Below are 24,209 nucleotides of genomic sequence, written 5' to 3' on the forward strand. Positions count from 1 at the left end.
ATGAAGGTATTATTGAATGTAAAAATTTATATTGGTACAAATTATTGCTAAAAAATGTATATTTTATGTTTACTTATGTACATTTAAATATTTGGTAAATATAAAGGATGTTTCAAAACAACTGACAACGTTTGGGAGGTGATTCCTAACACCGAGATAAGACAAAAAGTATAGACCAACCTGAGTGCACAAATGCTTTCTTTCGGAGTTATAGACAGCCGAAAATGTGAAAATAATGAACTTTAAAGGCCCAAAGCTCCAATACTACGGGATCTACCATAGTCGGGTCAAGACTTCACTTAGGAACTAATTTCCATGTTTCAGAATCTTGCGGTACTCCCGCAATAACTTTTATAAAGGTAGTTGGTGAGTACTTCAAATTATATGTCCGTAGTCAATTCCTTCTATAAAAATTGTTCCATACCTTAGGATTCTGAAATACGATTTTTAGATAGTGCACATATTAGTTCCTAAGTGAAGTCTTGACCCGACTACGGTAAGTCTACAGTTTTGGAACTATGGACTTTCAAAGTTCATTTTTTCATGTTTTCGGCAGCCTATAACTCCGAAAGGAAGCATTTATGCACCCAGGTAGGTCTATAAATTTGTCTTATCTTAGTTGTCAGGAATCACCTCCTAAACGTTGTCGGTGTTGTTTTGAAACACCCTGTATATGAATATAGTCATACATTGATCTCAATTTTGAGATTTCAGTTAATTTAAATAATTCTAAGCAAATTGCCACAAAGAGTCAAATGCGTGACTGTTTCAAATTTACATCGTATACAAAATATCTTAATTCATTGAACTACATTTAAAAGGCCATATCAAAACAGTAAGGTAGACATCAAGCTATATACCTTAGATGAGCTTAGTGTTAGGTAGAGTCAAATAAACAATCCATCACACCACTCAGCAATTTATCTAGTCATGTATATTTCAATGTTTAGATCACAAAAGGGTGTAAATATATGACTAAATATACTCGTGGTATTTCTTTTAAAAAGTTTACTATGACTATAAAACAATCTGAAAGTTGTTTGGAATTTTTCTTTTTTCTTTTCTTTCTTTCTTTCTCTCTCTCTCTCTTTTTCTTTTCGAGGATTTTTTATTATTGCAGAAGAAGGCAAAACTATATCTGAAACTACACGGTTTTTCCCTTTCTCATTCTCTTTCTCTCTCTTTCACTTTCTTTCTTTCTTTCCTTTTTCTCCTTGACAACACTGACAATAATAATATTTATAACACATAATATTTTATTTTTGATATATTCCAAACTATAAATATCTAGTTTAAGAATAAAGATACATATAATTTCACTCTTTTTACATTACTTTCATCTTGCTGATAAAAAGTTACGCTACGCTACAGAGTGAAATTATTTGTTAGTTGGCAATACTGATTGTCTAGTAACGAGCCTATAATGCCAGGATGTAAGGAGCTCTCTCATTGGCCAAATCCTTTGAGATAATATCCACATTACGTCAGCATGAAACTGCACAATTGTACAATCGTTCAAACAACATGGCGTCGATAACAAAAACATAGCAACAACAACATTCTTCAGCTAGAATATAGAGAACAATAACGTGGGGATGAAATAAATACGCCGATTTATAAATAAAGAGTCTTATAGCGTATATATAATTAGCGTAGAAAAATATAATTGCTAGCTTATTACATGTTGGAATCTTAAATGTTTTGTTCCGGTTTTTGTTTCAGTCTATATGAAAAGTGTATATTTTCAGTTTTATTTTGCTGAAAAGAAATTAACCTTCTCAAAGGGTTAGTGTAAGTCTCAATTTTTGTCGTGTTGATGTTGACCTGAGTTAGCAAACAAGAAAATCTTTATCTGGAATCTACGGATAGGGACAAAGAGGACTTTGTTAACAATTCTAAACAACGATGGTGCATATGTTGATGAATTCACATGTATTTCGTGACATGCGAAACATGAATGAGTCGTGTTGTATATATATATATATATATATATATATATATATATATATATATATATATATATATATATATAGACTACGGAGAAATAACACCACCAAACTCTTGGAGATGATTCTTTGTATCAAATGTAAGAAAAAAATTGTAATAAACATGTATTTTCGGAGTCATAGATCGCCGCAAATACGATACATCACGTTTCAAAATGACGTAGCTTTAAAATAACGGGACCTGTCGCAAACGGTTCAAGCAACTACACACGAATTACTATGCGTAAATATGCATGTTTCAGAAGCATCCGGTACCGTCGTCACGAATTGTATAAAGGAAGTTTGAAGTGACTTATTTAAAATCAGTTTCTCCTTTCATGTAACAGTCAGTACTATTTTCAAGAATTTTGCAAACACGCGAAATATACTTTACCTTCAAAGAATTTTTTTTTTTTGACAATAAGCCGGAATCAAATTTAGATACTTAAATTTGTTTTTAAGGACATATTTCCTAACTTGCTCCTGTTTAAGAAAGGAAAAAAAAAAAAAAAAAAAAAAAAACTAAAATATGTCATACCTTAGAGTTGCACAATCATTTCTATCTAGAAATGCTTATGACAGTAATTATTTAATAAGAACGAATAATTATAATCTAGTTGGTTGTTGTGGGGTAGAAATGTATGAAAAAAAAAATCTTATCGTTTTAACTAGCAGAGAAATGAACCTAGGTCTTTCAGTTAATGAAAGTTACTCTAGCACTTAGGTAGTTGTGAAAACATTTTTTTTTCTAACCCTGTTCCATGTTATTACAAGGAGATAACGTCAAGTAAAATTTAAATTGTTATTTACCACTTGACCACCTTTAAAAGAAAGAAAGAAAAAAAAAAAAACTGTAGAAGCTGAAATGGATAGGACACAAACCCTGGTCTTCGATTTGCTTGGTACCTTACTCTTTCATTGCTTTAATCCTTGTACTACCAATGGTGGGGTACTTTGTGCCAATCATAGTTTTTTTTTTTTTTTTTTTTTTTGGTAATTACTCTTCTAATCGTTCGTTAAAATTGAAAAAAAAAATGCTCAGAATGTTTAGCTAAAGCGTATACCTGACGGTGGCGCAAATTGAGATTTAGTGTCTCATAAATTTGCTATTTTAAGTTAGCGGACACAAAGTACCCCCCCCCCCCCCCCCGTTGGTGGGAGATGAGACTGATATTTAAAACTGTTACTCCTAGATGGCAGTATAATAAATAGGTGCTATTCTCATCCTGTGTACTCTTCACTCCAATCTCTGTAGAATTTTGTGAGAGTTTCTCATTTATTTCTTTTGCGAGATATATTTAATCTTAACATGTGGGTACAAAATGATTACCTTGGTAGTCCGCGTTACAAAAAACCTAGGTAGTGCGAGAGTTAAACGCAAAGTATATTTAATTTTAAATTTCCACAAAAGATGTGGTTGATTATGTATAATAATTTTCAGAGTCCATCTGGTCACTTAAAATTTGCTTAGAAAAAAAAAAAAAAAAAAAAAAAAAACTAGTTCAGTGAAGAAAGATGAAAGAAAGTAACTGTTGGTATTCTTAATATAGTTAAATAACTAAGTGATTTCTTAGATAAAATGTCTCATTGATTATATTTCATGAGGTTGCTAAAAAAGTCTCAGTGAAATTGATGTTTGGAAAGTAGGTATTTGTGACGGATAGCTACAACTTGATTATGAATGAGTTAAACAAAGAAGAAGTTTAAAAATATCAATCAAGGGCATTAGATTATCCAATTAAGATTATCCAAAACTGAGAAAATTAATTTTTCAGTTTGAGTTCGTATTCTTGTTTTGCGTCCTTATACAACATCCAGGACAAGATCTACTATTAGCGTGGGCTCCCAACCATAACAAGGGTTTTGAATTGCTGCGGTTTGCAGGTGCACAGACTATCATACAAAATCATCATTCATAGTACAATCCATTCCCCACCATAGTATCTCGCCCTCCAAAGAGCTAATTTACATAACCACACTACCGTCCCCGGCTACATTCAATATTGTCTCCGACTCGTCAATGACTCCTATCTTAATAATACTACAGTCATAATATGACGTATTTCGAGCAAATATCAGGAATTTGAAATTTGCCCTTTTAAAAAGAACCTTATTTCGAGAAAGTGTTTAGATAAGCATTACATTCAATTGCATAGATGGTTTACAATAGACAAAGATCATAGTGTCATTTAGAGCAATTTGATATCTCAAACAGTTCAATAGATATTAAAAAAACAACGTTAAAGAGTCCATCATCCGGATGCAATGATGTGAACAAACTTTGGGGGAGATGGCTGAAATTTAGCCCAAATGTAGAAGAGACTATGTAGATTCTATATTTCAAAAGCAAATTGTCTTAAAATGGATGCGACTTACTAAAAAATCAGAAAACATTAAGTTAATGTCAATAGAAAATCAATGAATAAACTGAAGTCGTCCACACATGTCAAAAACTATAAGGAGATGGCTAATTGAAAGCCGATTGCAATTTCTGATGATCTACCCTCGGTCCCCAAGCATAAAAGTTTCTAAAACCTTAAGTTATTTCAATTTGAAATTTGTAGCATACGTTAATAATAATAATAATAATAATAATAATAATAATAATAATAATAATAATAATAATAATAATAATAATAATAAATAATAATTTGACTTGTTTCACACTTAGCAAATCAGATTTAAAACCTCCAAACTTCATGTAAAATCTATTTTATACAAAAAACACAGATATTAGTTATAAAAATATATTTTTACTACTCTCCAACTTTTCTTGACAACAACATTACAAACTTTCATGGTTTAAGTTTAAATGAACATATATGATGATAAAAACACGACAAATACAAACTATTTACAAATTATAATAATAACATATTTATAGGAATCAGTACAGAATAAAAAATATAACAGGTACTGTACAATGTTTAACCTAAACAATTTTTATGTAATACTGACCACATGAAGCTCTACAATATATGGCAATATTTATTAAAATACATATTATTTTAAAATGTCACTTCACTCATTAACATTTGTAGGAACAGTGTTAAAATAACATACTGACAACAACACTTCACGAAACAATTACGAAACCCGGTAATTTTACTGGTACAGTTTTCTTTACTCTCAGATTTCGGTAACAAAGGTTTCGATTTGAAAAAAAAAAAAAATAATTTTATATACAGACCATATAAACACTCCATATCACTCCCGATTTATATAATAATGAACTAACCACACTGACAATAGAAGAATTGGCGATATTTCGCATATATTTCCACCATTACGACTGTTCCTTTCGTTATCTTGGCACATGTTTATAGTGGATCCAATACAAGAGGCGTATGCAACAACATAAGCTAGGTGGTTCTGTTCGTAAACTCCAGTCACCAGGTGAGAATATGGACCTGAAACATTTGCGTAAGAACAAGTTTATCAATTTCGTATTTATGCTTAGGCAGGTCTGTTTGTGGATTCACAATTTTCAAAACATCTATCACTAAAGGTTGAAGCAAGTTCAACCGGCTAATATGTTGTACAGGGTACATATGGCTTTTGTATATTTGGAGTTCCTACTTCTTAACTCTGACGGTGTCCCAAATTGCCTAGATGCTGAATCAGCATGGAAAATCTGTACCCTGTTGAGAAACTAATCCGAGATGACACGTGCTAAAGTTTCGACACATGGAAGGAAACGTCCGTCAATTATTACATTAAATTATATGACTTTTCAAATTGCGGAGCAATAAATAATGTTCCACTGTACCACAATAAAAGACCAAATTTGATAATGTCCTTTGCTTTTTTCTGTTATTTTGAAAATTACTGAGGAAACTGCAAATCCACACTAGATCAGTGAGTTTGCAGCTGCCATGTAAATAAGATTTTATACATATACATACATATATAAAGGAAGTAGTTCTGACTGGCTGATCAACCCCCAGGCCAAACCGCATAAGTAAGATACTTCAAATTTGGACAGTGCATAGAATTTGTTACGTAAGGAACACTACGAAGGCATTTCTGGAAATTAAATGCGGAATGGGGGAAAGCGAAATGAGGGTGATAATTATAAAATGCTCATATATCCGATCTCTGAAGAGTAAAGACATGAATTTGGTATTTGGACTTCCCATTTAAAATAATTACATGCATTTCATAGATTTTTGATGTTTCCCATAGAAGGGAAGGAAAAGGCGGGAAGAAGAAAGGATGGGATTACAATTGTTAAAATAAGATGGTCATATCTCCAAATACCTCAAGGTTACATACGAAATTTGGTATTTAGACTTTTCGATTAACATAATACTTAAAGATGTGTTTCAGTGTTTCTTTTAATCATATATATATAATTTTTCTATGTATTAAAAATACTGTGCAAAATTATCGCACAACGAATAGAAGAGAAAATCGAAGAATTATCGGAGGACCAGTTTGGATTCAAAAGGAAAAGGGGAACAAGGGAAGCAATACTGAGTCTACGGTTGATCATAGAACAGCACATCAGAATAAACAAACCAATTGTGATAGCATTTGTAGATATAGAGAAAGCTTTTGATAACATAGTTTTGGATATCATGTTAAGAGCATTGAAGAATCTGAAAGTGGATTACAGAGGCAGAAAAATAATGTACCAACTTTATGGGAACCAGAGAGCTGTTATAGGAAAAGATCAGAAGGAAGCATGAATAAGTAAAGGAGTGAGGCAAGGATGTGGACTTTCACTTCTCCAGTTCAACGTCTATATAGAAGAGGTTATGAAAGAGTTCTTTGATTAAAAAAAAAAAAAAAAAAAAAAAAAAAGGCGTAGAAGTAAATGGTCAGGTTTTCAACACAATAAGGTTTGCTGATGGCACAGCATTGATAGCGGAGAAAAAAAAGGACTTGCAGGAAACACTTTCAAACTTGAACGACCAATTGGAGAAAAACATGCAAAATGAAGATAAATAAGAAGAAAACCAAGGTGATAAAGTGCACAAGAGCAGGACAGGAAGAGGCAAACGTATGGCTAGATGGAGAAAAAAAATCAAAGACGTTATGACGTTCCGTTCCCCTATTTAGGAAGTCTAATATCCTCGGACGGACAAGCATTCCATAGGAAAAGAGGACTATTAACATCAAGAAATTTGTCGTTGGACATTCGTAAACGATTTATTAAGACACTGGTGGAGCGTGGTCAGATACGTGGACATTGAGAAAAGCTGAAATATTCAAGCTGGAAGCATTTGAAATGTGGTGTTGACGCAGAATGCTGCGTATATCATAGACCGAAAGGAAAAGGAATGAAAACATACTAAAGAAAACTAATGAAGGACGGCAGATCATGAAGATTATAGGAAAAAGAAGAAACAGCATGCTTGACCATCTTATTCGGCACTCCGATTGGATCACCGTGATAGAAGGAAAGCCAGAAGGAAAACCAAGAAGAGGAAGACCAAGGATAGAATACCTAGAAGCAGTTACGAAAAAGAGACCTTATCACAGTATAAAACAGCTCTCCCAAGGGAGAGAAAAAGTTTTAAAATTTCCATTGTTGCCCACTAACCTATGGTTGAGGCGAACAAGATTTAATATTATATATATTATATATATATATTATATATATATACCCTACATAATAAAAGGATGGGAAAGAAAAAAAGAACAACGGTTGCAATTGTTAAATACAAGATGGCCATATTTCGAAATCCCTTTAGGCTAGAGACATTACACTTTGTATTAGACTTTTTAAAAGCGAAGGTGCGAGGTCGTAGGCATAGCAAGTGCAGGAATCCGAGGGCGAAGTCCCAAGCTTGACATGCTTTGCAATACCACTGCATTAGCAGTGTTGCCATCTCAACCTAAATTTGTAGTTTTCCAAATGGCATATTTCAAACTTCGAACCACCGATTTTACACACGAAAGACTAAAAAAGATCCTTTATTGATATTTTTCAAGATATATTTTGAATATATTTTTCCTAACTTAGTTGACTCAGTTCCTAGAGCATTGGACCTGAATCCAATTAAAAACCTATGGGCAGAAGTTACTAGAACTTAACAGGATAATTGGCCTGACAACCCACGGAGAAATGACGAGCTATGGGAGCTAGTTCTAAATGCGTGGGAAGAAGTGGGACAAAAATGCCGTAGTTTAATTATGTCTGTAGTTTAACTCCGTACCAAGGAAACTAAAGTCGTAAAGAAGCTAATACTAATTTTGAATAAGGTCACAACCAGCATAAAAAAGTTTTTAATACAAAATATAACAATTATTTACTTGTAATAGGCTCAATGCTTCTTGTAGGCAAGTGGTTAGTATTCTCGCTTTCTAAGCAATAGATCTAAATTAGATCCCCAAGGGGTACTTTTCTTTTTTTTTTTTTTTTTTTTGGTTTTACTAACGAGTAATATTTGTTTCAAAATTATTCACTTGCTATGCAGAATATTTGAAATAACGACATAATAACGAGTAAGGAGAATAACCATCTGCCAATTCTATGAAATGTCGCCAGCATATATATGTATTTTCTAAACAAAATTACAACTCTCTATAATGTATACCCTTGATCAGAATGCAAGACTATAGAAAGACTAGCTGAAATATATATTTTCACGAGAAAAATAAATTTATGCAAAATATTTGGAAGGTATAACTGAACCCTCTTTCTCCCTCTTATGATATGTATCTGAATTGAAATGAAATTATGAAACCCCAGCTCGGCCCAAGTCTAACTAACTAACTACTTTCTAAAATTCTTCTGTAAAATTTTTCTAAAACGCTTTCCCGTGATACTAAAGAGAGAGAACGTCGTTATTGTTTTTATATATTGAGAAAAATATTGTAGAAATTGTCCCCTTTTCCCTTGTCCTTAGAAGGGGGATTTTTCTGAAATGCTGGGCACGTTCATTTGTTTAAGGACTTCATATTTTAAGTTTCAAATCTCTATGAGAGATCGTGAAATACTTTATTTTGGCAAACATTTTGAACCCCTCCGTTTCCCTTAGTATACGCATTTTAATCGAAATGATATGACAAAAAATTTGTTTCGATGTATACGCAGAGTGCCACAAGCTTTTCAGCGTAGTCTTCATCGGTTTTACTCGTCGCCAACCAACCGCATTACACGTAACTCCTAGAACCGTTCGACGCATTTTATGAGTATTTAACGTTCCTTCCTGGTTATTTGAATTAGTGGCATGAATTTTACAAGGAACTGTTGCAAATGATCTAAAATAATATTAAATCGTCGCGATTCCTTTATAGCGTGAAGTCGTTGAGAGTAGGCCATATCATTCAACACTGGCGTCTCTGGCATATAAAATTGGGGGGGGGGGGCATCAAAGAAAGTGATTTAAATGGTAGTACGTAGCCCAACTTGTTTATCTTCGATTCCATTTGTTACCTTTCTGCTTACTTTCACAGATCCCCTAAGCCATATCAAAAGCTCTGTTATAATCGTTTCACAGCCTGAATATTATATTCTAAATAAATATAATTATTTATATCATATTCAGTCGTTAGTAAATAAATTAAATTAGATTATCGAATATATTGTACTACAAAATATTGGGTGGACGCGTCCCCATCGCCCCCCGCCAGAGACGCCCATGTCCTTCAAATAGCTCATAGGAGAAATAATAAGATGGAGATAAATCAAAGGAGTGTGAAGGCTATTTAACGTCTCCGAAACGAGTGACTCTTCATTAAAAAAATAAGGAGATAGGTGTTTCAGCGTATTGGAAACCACTTCTAAGGAGAAAAGGGGTATCGTTTCCCTAATATTCCAATTTTCTCTTTCTTTGTTTATAAAATGTCGAACGTAAAGTTTCGATTAAGTTGGAGGTGTGGAATTTGGCATATAGGCACTTAATTAAAAGTAATGAAATATGTTCCAGCGTTTCAAAAAAAACTGTTCCTAACGGAGTCCTTTTTATAGGCAATATTTTCTTTCTTACCTTTATTTTTCAGAATTCGTTTAACATGGAGGTGTGAATTGTGGTAAATAAATTTTTATTTAAAAGTAAGGAAATTTATGTTTCAGTGGGTCTAAAATTTCCGCTTCTAAGAATGGAAAGTAATTCATTTCTATAACATCCATTTCTTTTCTTTGTTCCGAAAATGACCAATCTAAGCATGCTCAAGTTGGAGGTGTAAAATTTGGTATATAAACTCTTAATTAAAAGTAATGGAATGTTTTTTCGGAAACTCCTCTCTATGGAAGAAAAGGGAGAAATTTATAAAATATTCAATTATTTTCTTTATTTATTCGAAAAGTGCTCAACATTGGTATTTGCTTAAGTTGCAGGTATGCTCTGTGGTACATAACTTATTCCTTAAAAATACGTAATTCAGCATTTTTTTTAAAAAAAAAGAGCCATATTTGAAGGGGGGAAAAGGAAAATTTCTACAATATTCAAATTTCTGGTTTTCGATGTATTACATAGTAACCGGAAGGACACTTTTGTTAGTATTGATAAAATTTAGCGATCATTTATTTCCTTACACAATAATTCCCCTTACCCGCAGTTGTCATTTCAGGTTTTGCTTGAAGGAGAGGGGCAAGACTCTCTAATATACACTGTTCCAAGTTTCTCATTAGTATATTTTTATACTATTAATTAAAATGTATTTACATCTGAAACTCTGAGAGGGGCAATTGCCCACCTGCCCTCCAGAAACGACGCCTCTGTTTGCACAAATTACTAAAGAATTAGTTTCTAGGATGAACATCTTTCCATATTGCTTTATGTTCAAGAATAAACATTAAACTGTGTTGTATTGGGGTTTTCTTTCAATACCGAGGTCATACGTATAAGACCTGGAGATATTAATATGTAACCCAAACCACATGAGATCCCGCCGGGAATCAAATATGGATCTCCCATACCGGAGTAAACGTTAGGGACAAGAGGAGGAGTTGTGATTTTGTTTGATATATATATATATATATTCTTACGTACTATCTTACATAGCTTTGATATATGTTTATAATCTTTTATTCAAACATGAATGCTCTTTGTCAGTAAAATGCAGATTCTTTATTTAAAAAATAAAATAAAAAAAAAAACTTGTCTAATCAGGATTCGAACACACTTTAAACATTAACACACGAATCCATTACATTATACATTGGACCAAGCCTTTTCCGTTTGTTTCTGTTACTGTTCTGTTCTGTTGACGATGTGCTTTCCACAGGCTTAAATCTCGTATCATGCAGTATGCCAGTTTCACTTTTATTTTTTTCTCAGTTGTATTTTATGATTGTTTTCTACATGCAACCTGAACATTTACTTGGATGTAATGTCCAAATAGTCCATTTCTATTAGAGAATACACACATTGCTCTGGAACAATAGATTTCCCTTCTAAGGAGATCCAAGGAATGTAAGGATCTAGGTTCAACTTTTTCGACTTAGTCTCTTGAAAACAGTCCTACTTTTTTGTGACCACAAGTGTACAGTCATGTCCAAAATGATTGTCGCATATCTATAACTGTCTTTTTGTAAGAGTATAATTAGATAATGATTTTGCAGGGTACTTTTAACACTGATACTATGTGTATAATCGGGAAATGTATATTTGTGGTAAATTTCTGAGGAAAAGAATTATAAATACGAAAATTAGAGTGAGTACAACGAAATGTTGCTAAATGAACAAGGAAGTTTTATTTTCGTTTTATTGTTCTTATTTAGTGCTCTTTAACATGAAATAAGCTACATGCATGTCTTTGCCGACTATGCACATACTAACATTATAAGAAATACCGAGCGAATTCGTTATCAAATTATATTCCTATAACAACATATTTATAGACATGCGACAATAATTTTGGACATCAGTGTACATTTTGAAAGGAATCGCAATAATCTGTCAATTGACTTGGAAGTTGAGAAACTGTAATGTAACGGAACTTTTAGGATATTCTGTACTATACAGATACAAATAAAAGTAGATCAAATGTTTTTATTGTTCCCACTTTATGAAATACCCGGTGAGATTTATTTTGAATAAAAAATGTAAGGATAGGAAGTTCCTAGAAGAAAACAAAACTAAACAAAATGTTTCATAAGATGAAGGGGACATTTCAAATCCAGTACACGTTTACGAAATTGTAGCATTACTCAACGATTTGACCAAAGCTAATTAAACTATAATTATATCAAATTGTATTTAACTATCAATTAAGCAAATGTTTAAAAAAAAGTTTTGTGCGCTACAGGGAAAGTCTTATCCTATTTGTACAAGCCAAACGTATCGGTGTGTCACCTTAACTTCTAATAATAAGCAATCAGATTCATAGATCTAACTACCTGCGCTATCGTTTGCATGTACGTATAACGAAGCCTTTGAATAATAATAAAAAATACAGTGTGTCTCAAAAGTCCCCAGACACATGGTAATTCTGTTATTACCTATCAGAGTTACAACAAAATGTAAGAGGGAAAACAGTCTCCAAATACGGTGTTTTCAATCTAAAATGAAGTTTTTTTTTTTTTTTTTTTTTTTTTTTTTTTTAATCGGACGAGCCGTTTAGGCTGTACACTCTTTATGCACTCGATGCTAAATGAAAATGCAACGTTGATATTTACCTGGACTCACAACATACGTGAATGAACTTACTGTCTTTTACGCTAACGTGTCGATGGGCAGCCCCCATTTCAAGCACTAACTTCATTTACTTATGTTGTGGGTGCAGGTAAATGGCAACGTTGCATTTTCATTTAACATTGGGAGCATAAAGTGTGTACAGTCCAAACGGCTCTTCCGATTAAAAAAAAAAAAAAAAAAAAAACTCACTTTAGATTGAAAACACTATACTTGGAGACGATTTTCTCTCTTACATTTTGTTGTAACTCTGATAATAACATAATTATCCTATATCAGGGGACTTTTGAGACACCCTATATTATAATATATATATATATATAATATAAGGGGTAAGGGGAAAAACAATGTCACAAAACTGCATTTTCGAGAAAACGGCGTTTTAATATTGAAAACCGCGTAAAAAAAATAGGGTTAGTTAAATCTTTTGCCCCTTTTTACGTGGACATTTCTACATCTACACATGCATGGCATATACAGTCAAATACTACCAATAGTCGCCAACAGATAGGACAAAGCACTCGAAAAAGCACATACATGGACATTCCTTGTTTTTTCCCCTTATCCTTCATATAATGTATAAAAGTATAACCTTGTTTAAAAATATGACTGTAGATAAATATTTAAGAAGGAACAACACTAACTGGGCCTAGAGCCTGTTGTGATGAATAAATAAATACATAAATAATAAATAAATAAATAAATAAATAAATAAATAGAGAGCAAATCAGTGATCATTTGTCGTACCTTGTGCGTACACAGCAACATCTTCACCTCCATGGGTCTCGTATTCCAAAGGAATCGGTGCAAAGTGTTTATACGTGACTTCTTGTCTTGTTATTTCACTCAAATTTTTCCAAGTTGAATTCGGAGATGAACTGTCTATTACGCGATGCAGAAGATAGGCAGGACCATTTGCATAGCTCAAAGTTTCATATGGCATGTTCTGTTCGCTGATTCCACCAAAACCTTAAATTAAAAAAAAAAAAAGTGTTCATTCATTTCTTAAATTCATTTATATATGCTTTAAGATTTACTTTCTTCAAGCTCTCATAAAATACATAGGGCTTTATTTTATGTGTACATAAAATATACAGCGGGGTTACACCAGGTCCAGACACCCAAAACTTCCTAACTCAACATTCATTTGTACACTTTCTCAACAAAACTGTATTTGTTTAATAAGGAAATGGTTAATGTAGCATGAAGATGTGATCTTACACTTCATCTGTACTCTATTTAAACAATTTTGTTCTATCATTTTCCCCCTGAAAATATAGGTGGAAGTATTTTACAATTACTTATTATCTTTTCGAGTGCAGAATAATACCCGTTCAATATTACATACACATAGTGGCTTACAGTATTGGACCCCCTTCCAACAAAAATTTCTGGGTGCGCTCCTGTAGATGATTATGGTGAAAATAGGGAAGTGGGAGGAAACGGGAGAACCCTGAAGCAATTTATGATGCACACGATGTTTGTCCAGCATAAGTTTCACTGGGCGAAAGCTGGAATCGAACCAGGACCCCTACGCAACAGAAGTGAACGTTCTACCATTGTGCCACCGCTAAGCTCCAACACTCGTACCAAAGGTTTTGAAATGATCTAATTTTAGTTGTATATAATATTCTCCTCTACATCGTCATTTTCAATCATAATGAGTTTTTGACAGGCCCATATCTACAGGAGGGTACGATGGGCCGCCCCCCTACATTTTTACTGGCTCCCTAAAATTTTCACAGTAGGCTTGCAAATGAACGATAATATGGTGATGAACTATAATATAGTTGTATCGGGCCCCCCACTCACTTCTACCGCCCCCTACATTTTGGGGGTGGCTATGGGCCTGGTTTCTGATAAATTTGATTTATATAAAATCGGGGGCGAACCTCAGGAATCTAATTGTAGCTACTAAATTCAATTCTCGAACGAATGCAATGCTACAATGTCTACAGTTAAAATATGTACCCAATCCTAACCTAACTGGTAATGATATGCATTGTTGAAACAATCGATCCTCTCTCTAAAGAATTTCAACCCCAAACTAGTCTCTGATCTCCAACAAAACAAACAAAGAAACAAACAAACAAACAAAACAAACACAAACAATGTTCTACAAAACTCTGAGCGTGATTAATAAAAAATCGCGAAAATGTATTATTTAAAATTGGGGAAAATGGGCTCCCTCATTATTGGCACACTTCAATTGCAACCAATTGAAACGATTGGAAACTCTCATTAAAATAAAATAAACACTTTTCGACGAAATAGTATTTTTTTTTTTTAAACCGAAGTTATCATAGTATTTTCATTTAAATCTTTGGAGGGGGATAAATGGGTCATCGTATTTGATTGTTTTAAACTGCAAGAGTTAGGATTACTTGAAAACTTCAATTAACACATCATATAGTGTTAAAATCAGATTACATTTTTACAAAAGTTACCACAAAACATACTATTTAAATCTTAGGAGGAGGTAGCAAGTCCATTCTCGTTCCTAATTGATTTTAAATCCAAATAGTGGCCAGCACTCATTTTAGCATTGGAACTTCTTGTATAAAATAAAAGACAATTTCTGACTAAAGCATTTTCTATTTAACAAACAAAATCGTTGCAGTTTCAGCAAAGATACTTTGCCGCAACTGTAACGATACTATTTATTGAATACAGGGGCGGTTCCAGGATTGAATTCTGGAGGGGGCGGTGGGTTGTAATACTGCTACTTAGAGGTACTATTAAGAGCTCCAAACTCTGGGTGGGTTTTATTTATATATAAAATAAGAAAGTTTCCTCTTTTTTTTTGGGGGGGGGGCGATTGCCCCTGATTGAATAGTATATACCAGTTTCTCAGCCTATGGTATGCGTACCACTGGTGGTACGCGAGCCGCTGTTGGTGGTACGTACGACTTATGCCGGTAACCTTTTGGTGGTAGGCCAGTGTAAAAGGTTGAGAACCCCTGATATATACTTTTGTCAGAAATTGTCTTTTACTTTATCCAAATAGTGGAAATAATTGCAAAGCGTAATAATATTATATATATATATATATATATATATATATATATATATATATATATATATATATATATATATATATATATATATATATGCCATAATCCATAAAAATCTAATATATTTTTCTTTTACAAAATATATCTTGAATCATATTTTTAATTGGGGGGGGGAGAAGTAAACCATTCCACATGAAAGGGGCTGGATTCACTGCTCATTTTTAATTAATTTTAATTCCAAGCACTGGGATCACGAAAGAAAAAAAGAGTCCAAGAAAATGTGGAATATATTGTATCAAAACCAAATGAAAAACAGTAAAAGAAAACGAACATTATATTCAGGGGCATCATTTCAGACTTCGCTTGAGGGGCGCAAGAGAACCACCGATATAAGGCTTTCAGGTTTTGTACTAGCACATTAGTAGACAATCGATTAAAGTATATGTATTCCTCAAACTCTTGGGGGGACAATTGCACCCTCCTGCTCCCCTAAATGACACCCCTGATTATATTGTATCAAAATCGAATGAATTTTAGAAAAATTATTATGGAATTCTAAAGAAATCAGGGGGAAATCTACAAGGATAAATCCACTACTATATTCTTTATTGATTTTAATTCCTTGCAGAGGGGATGAACGCAGGCCGGTGATTTTTTCTTTTGAAAAATCTCCAGGTTTTTCCCGATTTTCCCGTTTCTGGTGTATAATACGGACAAGTGAGTGGTACCATTGGAAAGGACGTTCTATTCTTAAAAAAAAAAAATGAGGTATGAACCATGATCCTACTATAAATAGTAAGGAAGTAGTAGCTATTTGACTGAAAGTCTAAAAATTTACCTCAAAAGGTGGAAATCCTAAAAGGGTTGAGAGTTGTTTCATCATCAGCGCTCCCTCTGTGACTCATCAGACCGAAATATATTGTCACTCCGTGTAGTGTTGGTTGTTTATTTTGATTCGCGAGAGAATGGTAAGTGACAATGAAGGTGGTGACGGAAATGCAATAAAGTTACAAATTCATTCCCAAGGACAAGATATTGGACATTTCAATGCCCAATAGTTCAAAAAATGATGACTTTGACATTCGAAAGTAATTAAAAAAAACTTTGTGACGTCCGCACAAAGATCATAGAATAGTGTGTAGTCCTTTATCTTCCCTTGACATCAATATAGGGAGTATGTACAATTTCTTCTTTCTTCGGCTCCTCTTTTTCATCAAGAGGGCAAGAAGCATACTTTCACTCACTGAAGACATTTTCTCATGAAAATATTCGCCTTATTTTGGTTGTAACGATATGCGAGTGTATTGTCACCACCAGTTGCACAACCGGTGGCGCAACCATTGGCCTAATGTAATAGAGGCCAATCTACAAGGAAAATGTACGATCCTTAAGGAAAATGTACGATATATTGCGTAAAACTCGAACTTTTTAAAACTAAAATTATCCTGGAACATAGTTTTTTGAAATAGAGGGGGCAGTGAATTCACAGTTTTGTTCTAGGCAGACTTGAAGCCCAAGTTTTAGGGATATTTACAATGCCATAAAGAAAATAAACCTTAAGTTTTGTCATAATCGAATAATTTTTACATGAATAATTTTTACATGGTTTAAATTGGAAAATTACCTTGAACGTATATGTGTAAATTGCAACATGAGTAAATTTTATCGACTTTTACCCCTTTATTTTTGATGGATTGCAAAAAGAAGGCACATACGAAGTTTCGTTGAAATTGGGGTAAGTTTCACGAGAGTGATCGTGGAACAGAAAGACACACAAATGTCAATCGTGTCGAATGGTAGAAGCTTTACTAACGCTCGGTTCAATTATAATATGAAACTTCTGAATTAAATAAGTTTAAAAGTAATTTAACATCTTTCTGGGATATTATTTAATTTCGTTATTTAAATACGAATATGAAATTGCAACAGTGATTTATATATTATGGGTTTAAATGTTTATGGTCAAGAAAAGTTTATGGACGTTTATATGTTTGTGGTCAATCCTTTCGACAGTGAGTTCTCGGAAACCATAGGCCAAGAAAGAAGTTTTCACGGGTCGATTGCAAATTTTATGTACATTGCTCAGTTCTAATTGAATATTTAGAAAATGAACGTTATTTTTTTATTATATTTTTAGAGGTACACTGGAAGTATTTAAATTTTAACCAGTTGAGGATGCTCCAAGAACATTACCAGAACGAACTTAAAAAGAATGGAGAGATGGAGCGGGAAGGATAACTGATTATCCCTACATATAAAAATAAATCTTTTTATCCACATCTTTTTCTGTTTCTCGCAAAAATTCGCAAAATATCTCTCTATGACTTACGGTTCCCGAGATAAGGCTCCTCAAATCTCCCGAAATTCGAACTTTTTGGACCAATATCTGGGGAACGGTAGCCAGTTGTCCAGTAGCCCCCGGCTACTATTTGGTACCAAAATGTTTACCATCCTCTTAGGTATTGGTCAACACCAATATAATAGCTCTATTGCTTATGGTTCCCGAGATATGGATCCTTAAATATCTCGAAATCGGAACTATTTTTGGCCAATATTTCGGGAACGGTAAGTCATAGAGAGATGATGGTGATGTTGATCATACGTAAGAGCATGGTAAACATTTTGGTACCAATATTTACCGGTGGCCACTGGCCAAACTAGTGGCCACTTGGACAGTGGTCACCGGTTACTATTTAGTACCAAAATGTTCATCGTTCTTTCAGGTATTGATCAACATCAATACCATCTCTCTAAGACTTATGGTTCCAGAGATATGGATCCTTAAATCTCCGGAAATTGGCCATTTTTTGGCCAATATCTCGGGAACGGTAAGAGTGACGCGAAAAATTCCATCACTTCCTCAGATAGTTTTTAATGCTCTATCCAATGGAGGGCTCAAAATTGAAAATAATCGCAAATAACAGGCATACACACAGAGAGAGAATGCAGTAACGAACTTTTTAAGTTCGTTGAAAAGTAAAGCATCATATCCTACGAGTTATACATTCCAACATATTTATATACGGGGCTAGTATACCTCTCCGGCGTTTGTTTCATGGTTAAATAATAATGAAAAACGATAACCATTTCTCCAGGCTAGGATGAATCTTTATAGTTCGGGGTGTTTTGACCAATGAACAATATATATTACTGACGTTATAATTAATTGTGTATGTGATGTATTTGCTTATTACATACTGCATGCAAGAAGAAAGAAAACACTGATCATACATGAATTAGAAGCTCCAACCGGAAGTAGGCAGAAATCTTGCAAACGATGCGAGATACTGAAAAAAAAAAATGAAAAAAAATCTCTACTTTATGATATCCTTGCCGATTGTTTATCAAGACGTTCTTCACTTGTGTCTGTAAAGGGACATGTACGGATGTGATGAGGAAGAACAAGGAGGTTCATGCTCATATGTGAATGATGTGCTGGGTTGAGGCCTCATGTTCAGGTTACAAAATCTGATAAATAATATTTTGCTTACTATCAATCAACGGTAGCGACACCATGCGGCGGAACTCCGCTCTGATCAACCTTGCTGTTATTTTGTAAGTAGTTACTGTATAGATATGTAGATGGCGAAAATTATGGGAAAGTAAGAACTATGTATTTAGTCTACGGCGACACAGGGGGTATTGATTCTAATGTATAGTAGATCTACGTTACTTGTTGGACCATGATAATTACCTAAAATATCATTGCCTCGACTTGGGTATCCATTCACTGTAAGCGTATGAGAATGGTCAGCCGTGACAATGATAAGAGTCTCATCTAGACTGGTCATCTTAGCTGCTAAGCCCACTGCTGAATCCAATTCAACAACTTCCTGGAGGGCAAGTTCAGCCATATTCTCGTGATGTGCGTGATCAATGCGACCTCCTTCAACCTGGAATTAAAATTTATTGTTATATTTATTTACTATAGAAGATAGACGAGGGAGAGGGAATTAGAAAGTACTGTAATTGAAAATTTGGAGTTTGAAGAAGAAATAAAAGGGAAGATACAAACAAGTTAGGAAGGAAAATAACACTTTACGGATCTCTGAATAATAAGAAAAAGAAATGAAAAAAAATGAACAAAATAAATAATAAATGAAGCCTAGGAAGAGAGAATTGGTATTGCAGTATCTTAATTGTCAAAATAGGGTTGCTTTTTTCTTTTTTCTTTCTTTTTCTTTTTTTTCTTTTCTTTTCTTTTTTTCTTTTTTTTTGTAAGAAAAGGATACTTTGTTACGACCTTATGGGTATTTGAATGTGCTTGGATTTACAATAATTTATTGCAGAAAGCAGAGTACGTATAAAATGATTGCAGAGTGCAGAGGCTGTTATCTAAGCTCCTTTTGGGTTTACTGTTTGGGAATCTTTTTTTTTTTTTTTTTTTCATTTTGTTAATGTGTTCAGCATTAGAATGCTACACAATCTTGATTATCACCATGCGATTACGGAGTGAGCAAAGTGGTTTAGGCTAAGCCGCTATTGGCCAGAGGACATGGCAGCCAAGCCGAGGCAGAGGGAGGCAGGAAAAAATGCTGAGAGAGATGATTTGACAACGTATGTCAATCAGAACGTTTGAGACCTTGGTTTGAGAGGTCTTTGTTTACCATGTGCTTGGCTGAGTATGAGGATTAGGTTTTGATGCATAGTTCACAGTTTCCTGCTTGTACTGCGCCTCGGCTTGGCTGCCCTGTCCTCTGGCCAATATTCCGTCAGCCTAATACTTGCTATTTATTATTATTAATTGTTACTGATTTATACTGGTTATAAATTTCAATGACAATATTTGACAGGCTTTTGTGTTCGGGTGAGCAGGCGGTACGAGTATTTGTTTCATTGTTCACAGTTTCCTGCCTGTACTGCGCCTCTGCATGGTTGTCTTGCCTTCTGGTCAATATTCCGCTAGCCTTATACTGGATATTATTATTATTAAATTTTACTTATTTATAATGGTTAAAGATTTCAATGACAGTTTGAGAGACTTTTGTGCTTGGGTAAGTATGCAGTACGAGGTATTGTTCCATTTGTTCATAGTTTTTTGCCTGTATTGTGCCTCAGCTTGACTGCCCTTTCCTCTGGCCAATAATCCGCTAGCCTTATACTGGCTATTATTGACTTTTACTAATTTATACTTGTTCTAGATTTAAATAACATTTTGCTCACGATTTTCTAATACGAAAAGTATCTCCCGTATTAAATCAAATTGGGAGAACATTTAAAATTTGTGGCAAATAGGGCACCCATATAATACGAGAGAAATGGCGATCTGAGGTCAAAGTAAGGCCATATCCGTCTATTTCGGTATTTCAAAGTTATTAAAATACGACTGGAAGAAAACACAAAATATGTAATATCGCATTCTCAAGCTTATTCGGTTCACTAGCAGCAAAAATATCACTGTTCATTTAATTCTAGTGTTCAAACTTTCGGAAATCTTCCCGAATGTTAAAATTTTCTTGGATAGTATCCTGAAGATAACAATCGAAACAACATCATCTGTATCCGTTAATTATTAAATAGAAAAGCTTGGGTTGGAAATTGTTATTTCGTAATTGTCACATTTAACGAAATTACGAGAGAACAAAAATGGTGAGAATATTGTCTCACTTTGGTCATAAAAGAACTGTCCTTGTGTCCAAGGGAAAAAGACTAGTAAACGATTATGTTGCATGGAACCGTGCCAGTTATAGACAGGTGGTCAGCCAAGGATTGCATTGAGCTTATTGTGTTGAATTATTACATTAATCGTTTTTTTCGGTTTCGTTTATAACCTTTAAAAGTTTACTCTGTTTTTTTTTTTTGTTTTGTTTTAAATAATTTTCTTTCAAGAGATTTTCAACCGAAGAGTCAAGATTTTATTGTTAACTGTATTAATTCAACACAAAATGTGAAACACAAAATAAACTATTTAAGAAAAGTAAAAAATTAAAGTATTACTGACATACCATAAGAACAAATCCATTTTTACTCTTCTGGAGCATTTTGATTGCTTGTTGCGTCATATTTACAAGAGATGGTTGACCTGATCCACTCCGGTCACGAAGCGAGGTGTACGGCATGTGGCCAGGACTGAACACACCTTACGAAACAAAGAAACTCGTTTTAAATTTTATATATGGTACTTGTACCGATTATGGCCCGGGTCCCTAATATGGCCCACAGACAATATCTCTGCAGATTTACGTTGGCGCTCTTAGATGACAATATAAACTATGTCCTCATGACAAGCGTAAACGTATTTGCGCGGCTCAGAAGACATAGTTTATATTATCATCTAGTAGCACCAACGTAAATCTGCAGAGATATGGTGGGTGGGCCATATTAGGGACCCGGGCCATAATCGGTACTATATATATATATATATATATATATATATATATATATATATATATATATATATATATATGCTTTATTCAAAATTATATGCAACTACAAAATTACCATGATAAGTATATAGGCTATCTATGGATAATAACAGCGATCATCCCCTCCCAAGCCCTGGGATGCAATCCTTCCAAATTACCCTGCGGCCCCTCCAAAAAGTAGTAGAGGAAACCGAAGTTAGTTGTGACAAAACTTAGATAGCTTGCCTTTTAGACTAAAAGTTATACAATTTAGCGTTCTTGAACATCGTTATGGTATAATTAAAGCTAGATTGTATTATTTTCAATGAAAAATTAGGCTGTTTCCTTCCAAAAACTCATGACCGCACCCTGTGCCCTAAAATCCGCCTGTTACAACCCCTGTATAAAGAAAGCATCAGAAAACCTTAACATGTGACCTTCCTCTGTGCAAAGTTTGGTTTCTTGGCAGTATAGCAAGACAAGGTCTTATATCAGAGAAATATTAATAACGTGTAAAACTAATATGTGTAATTAAACCATAGTAACTCAGCTCTTGCATATATTTTATTGTAAATGTCAGTAAATGTGTTTCCCATTTATTTCGGGATATGCCGCCGTGAAGGTTCGATAGCTGAGTGCAGGACCGGTCCTAGGCAATTTGACACCCCGTACAATGGCATCATTTGCCGACCCGCTTTTTCTAAAAAAGAATAAATCTATTTTAAGTATGCCATCACATCATGAACAACGAGGGGGATGGAAAGTGCACTCGCACTCAGAAAGACCTAAACACTACAAAAAACTATCTTGCTGTGTGTGTGTTTTTAAATAATAATCTACTAGGTTAGTGAAAGACAAAGCAAACACACCTGCAGAGGAAAGACGATAATCCTTTTCAGAGAATTCAATATCAAGCTTCAATCTCAATATATCAGTTAGCAACCACTGTACAACTAGCTTTTTTATATTTATTTCTTGATTTTCTTTCTACATCTGTTATTAAAAAAAATTGTTTCCACCTTCAATAATGAGGAAATTGTTTGTGATAAAGACAAGACTATGCAAACTGTGATAACTAACTAAATGGAACGGGTGTTCGCTACTGTTCGAGAGCAATTCATGCTGGGAGTTGTTTGACCATTTGCTTTAGCACTGTCCATTTTAAACTAATACAACCTAAACATGATTTATGAATGTAGTATTCAAATAGAAGATCACCTTAGCAAAATTAACTACCATCATCCAGTCTGTTTCTTGTCTGTTTCCAACCAGAAATATTTATTTTAAATAATATAGTTATGATAGATTTTGCTGCTCTTCGAAACTTGCCGCTCTGTGTAAATGCACGTGTTGCACATGTGGTAGAGCCGCCTTGGTCTGTACAACATTTCATTTCCTAGGTTGCTATTCAAAGCTACATTGGGCGAAACTCAACAGCCGCATTGCAGGAAGGGTAGAACGAGAAAAAAATTCCCGCTCGTACCGGGCATCGAACTTGGATTACACACTTGTCAAGTTGACGTCTTACCGATTGCACTACACTACACTACTCAATTTATTCCTCCACATACAGCCCTCTATCCCAGTTGCTTACTTTCCAGTTTTCCACAAGTCATTGTCGAAGAAAGAAAAACTGGCCACCACGCCTGCTTTTACCGGTACCGGTTTCGGGAATCTACTAGCTGTACCAGGATTATGGGCTAGAACCTCTTTTCTTGAACACTCATACAAGACAACAAGTATGAACAAATAGGATTTAACTGTTTATAGTGGGTACGAATCCATTTGGTTCTTTTTCGTACTAAACCTTGGCGTATAAACGTTTTTCTTACATCATTCGGTAACCCATATGTTTATCTACAAAAAGGTGCTGTATATGACAAGTCATTTGTCTTAGCAAAACTGAAATTAACAGAAACAGCGACAAAGTTTCAGAACGCTTGGTAAGAGACTGTGTATAAACCGACCCTGTAAACTCTGTTACATATCAGATGATTATACACATCAATATGTTACTTTTATGTAAATACATTGTTTTTTTTTTTTTAATTTTGCACTAATAAAACTAATTTCACTTTCTTCAAGTTTCATTCTAGGAGGCGCCAGAATTTTGTCATGGGATGTACAGATGGTTGAAAAATCAAATTTTGGAGTGGACAAATATCGGAAATAACATATCTTCCACCATTTGATAAACTAGAAAGGGAACAAAATTAACCATTCTAGAGTTTCAAAATTGCCATGGCTTAAGCTTAACGTTTACAGTACCGAGGCTAT

General features: G+C 34.1%; 1 protein-coding gene across 1 annotated transcript in view; it reads right to left on the minus strand.

Moving 5' to 3' along the window:
* Nucleotides 1-4,718: 4,718 nt before the first annotated feature.
* LOC145687899 (alkaline phosphatase 4-like) overlaps nt 4,719-24,209 on the minus strand; it is a 166,149-nt gene continuing 146,658 nt past the window's right edge. Inside the window, exons 7-10 of the mRNA XM_081761442.1 lie at nt 21,534-21,667; nt 19,283-19,481; nt 13,322-13,543; nt 4,719-5,395 (exon numbers count right to left, since the gene is read on the minus strand). Of these exons, the coding sequence (XP_081617568.1) occupies nt 5,193-5,395; nt 13,322-13,543; nt 19,283-19,481; nt 21,534-21,667 (758 nt within the window). The 3' untranslated portion in view covers nt 4,719-5,192. The remainder of the gene's footprint in view (nt 5,396-13,321; nt 13,544-19,282; nt 19,482-21,533; nt 21,668-24,209) is intronic.

Source organism: Thermobia domestica, chromosome 6, assembly GCF_964235325.1.
Source record: "Thermobia domestica chromosome 6, izTheDome1.hap1.1, whole genome shotgun sequence".
NCBI lineage: Eukaryota > Metazoa > Arthropoda > Insecta > Zygentoma > Lepismatidae > Thermobia > Thermobia domestica.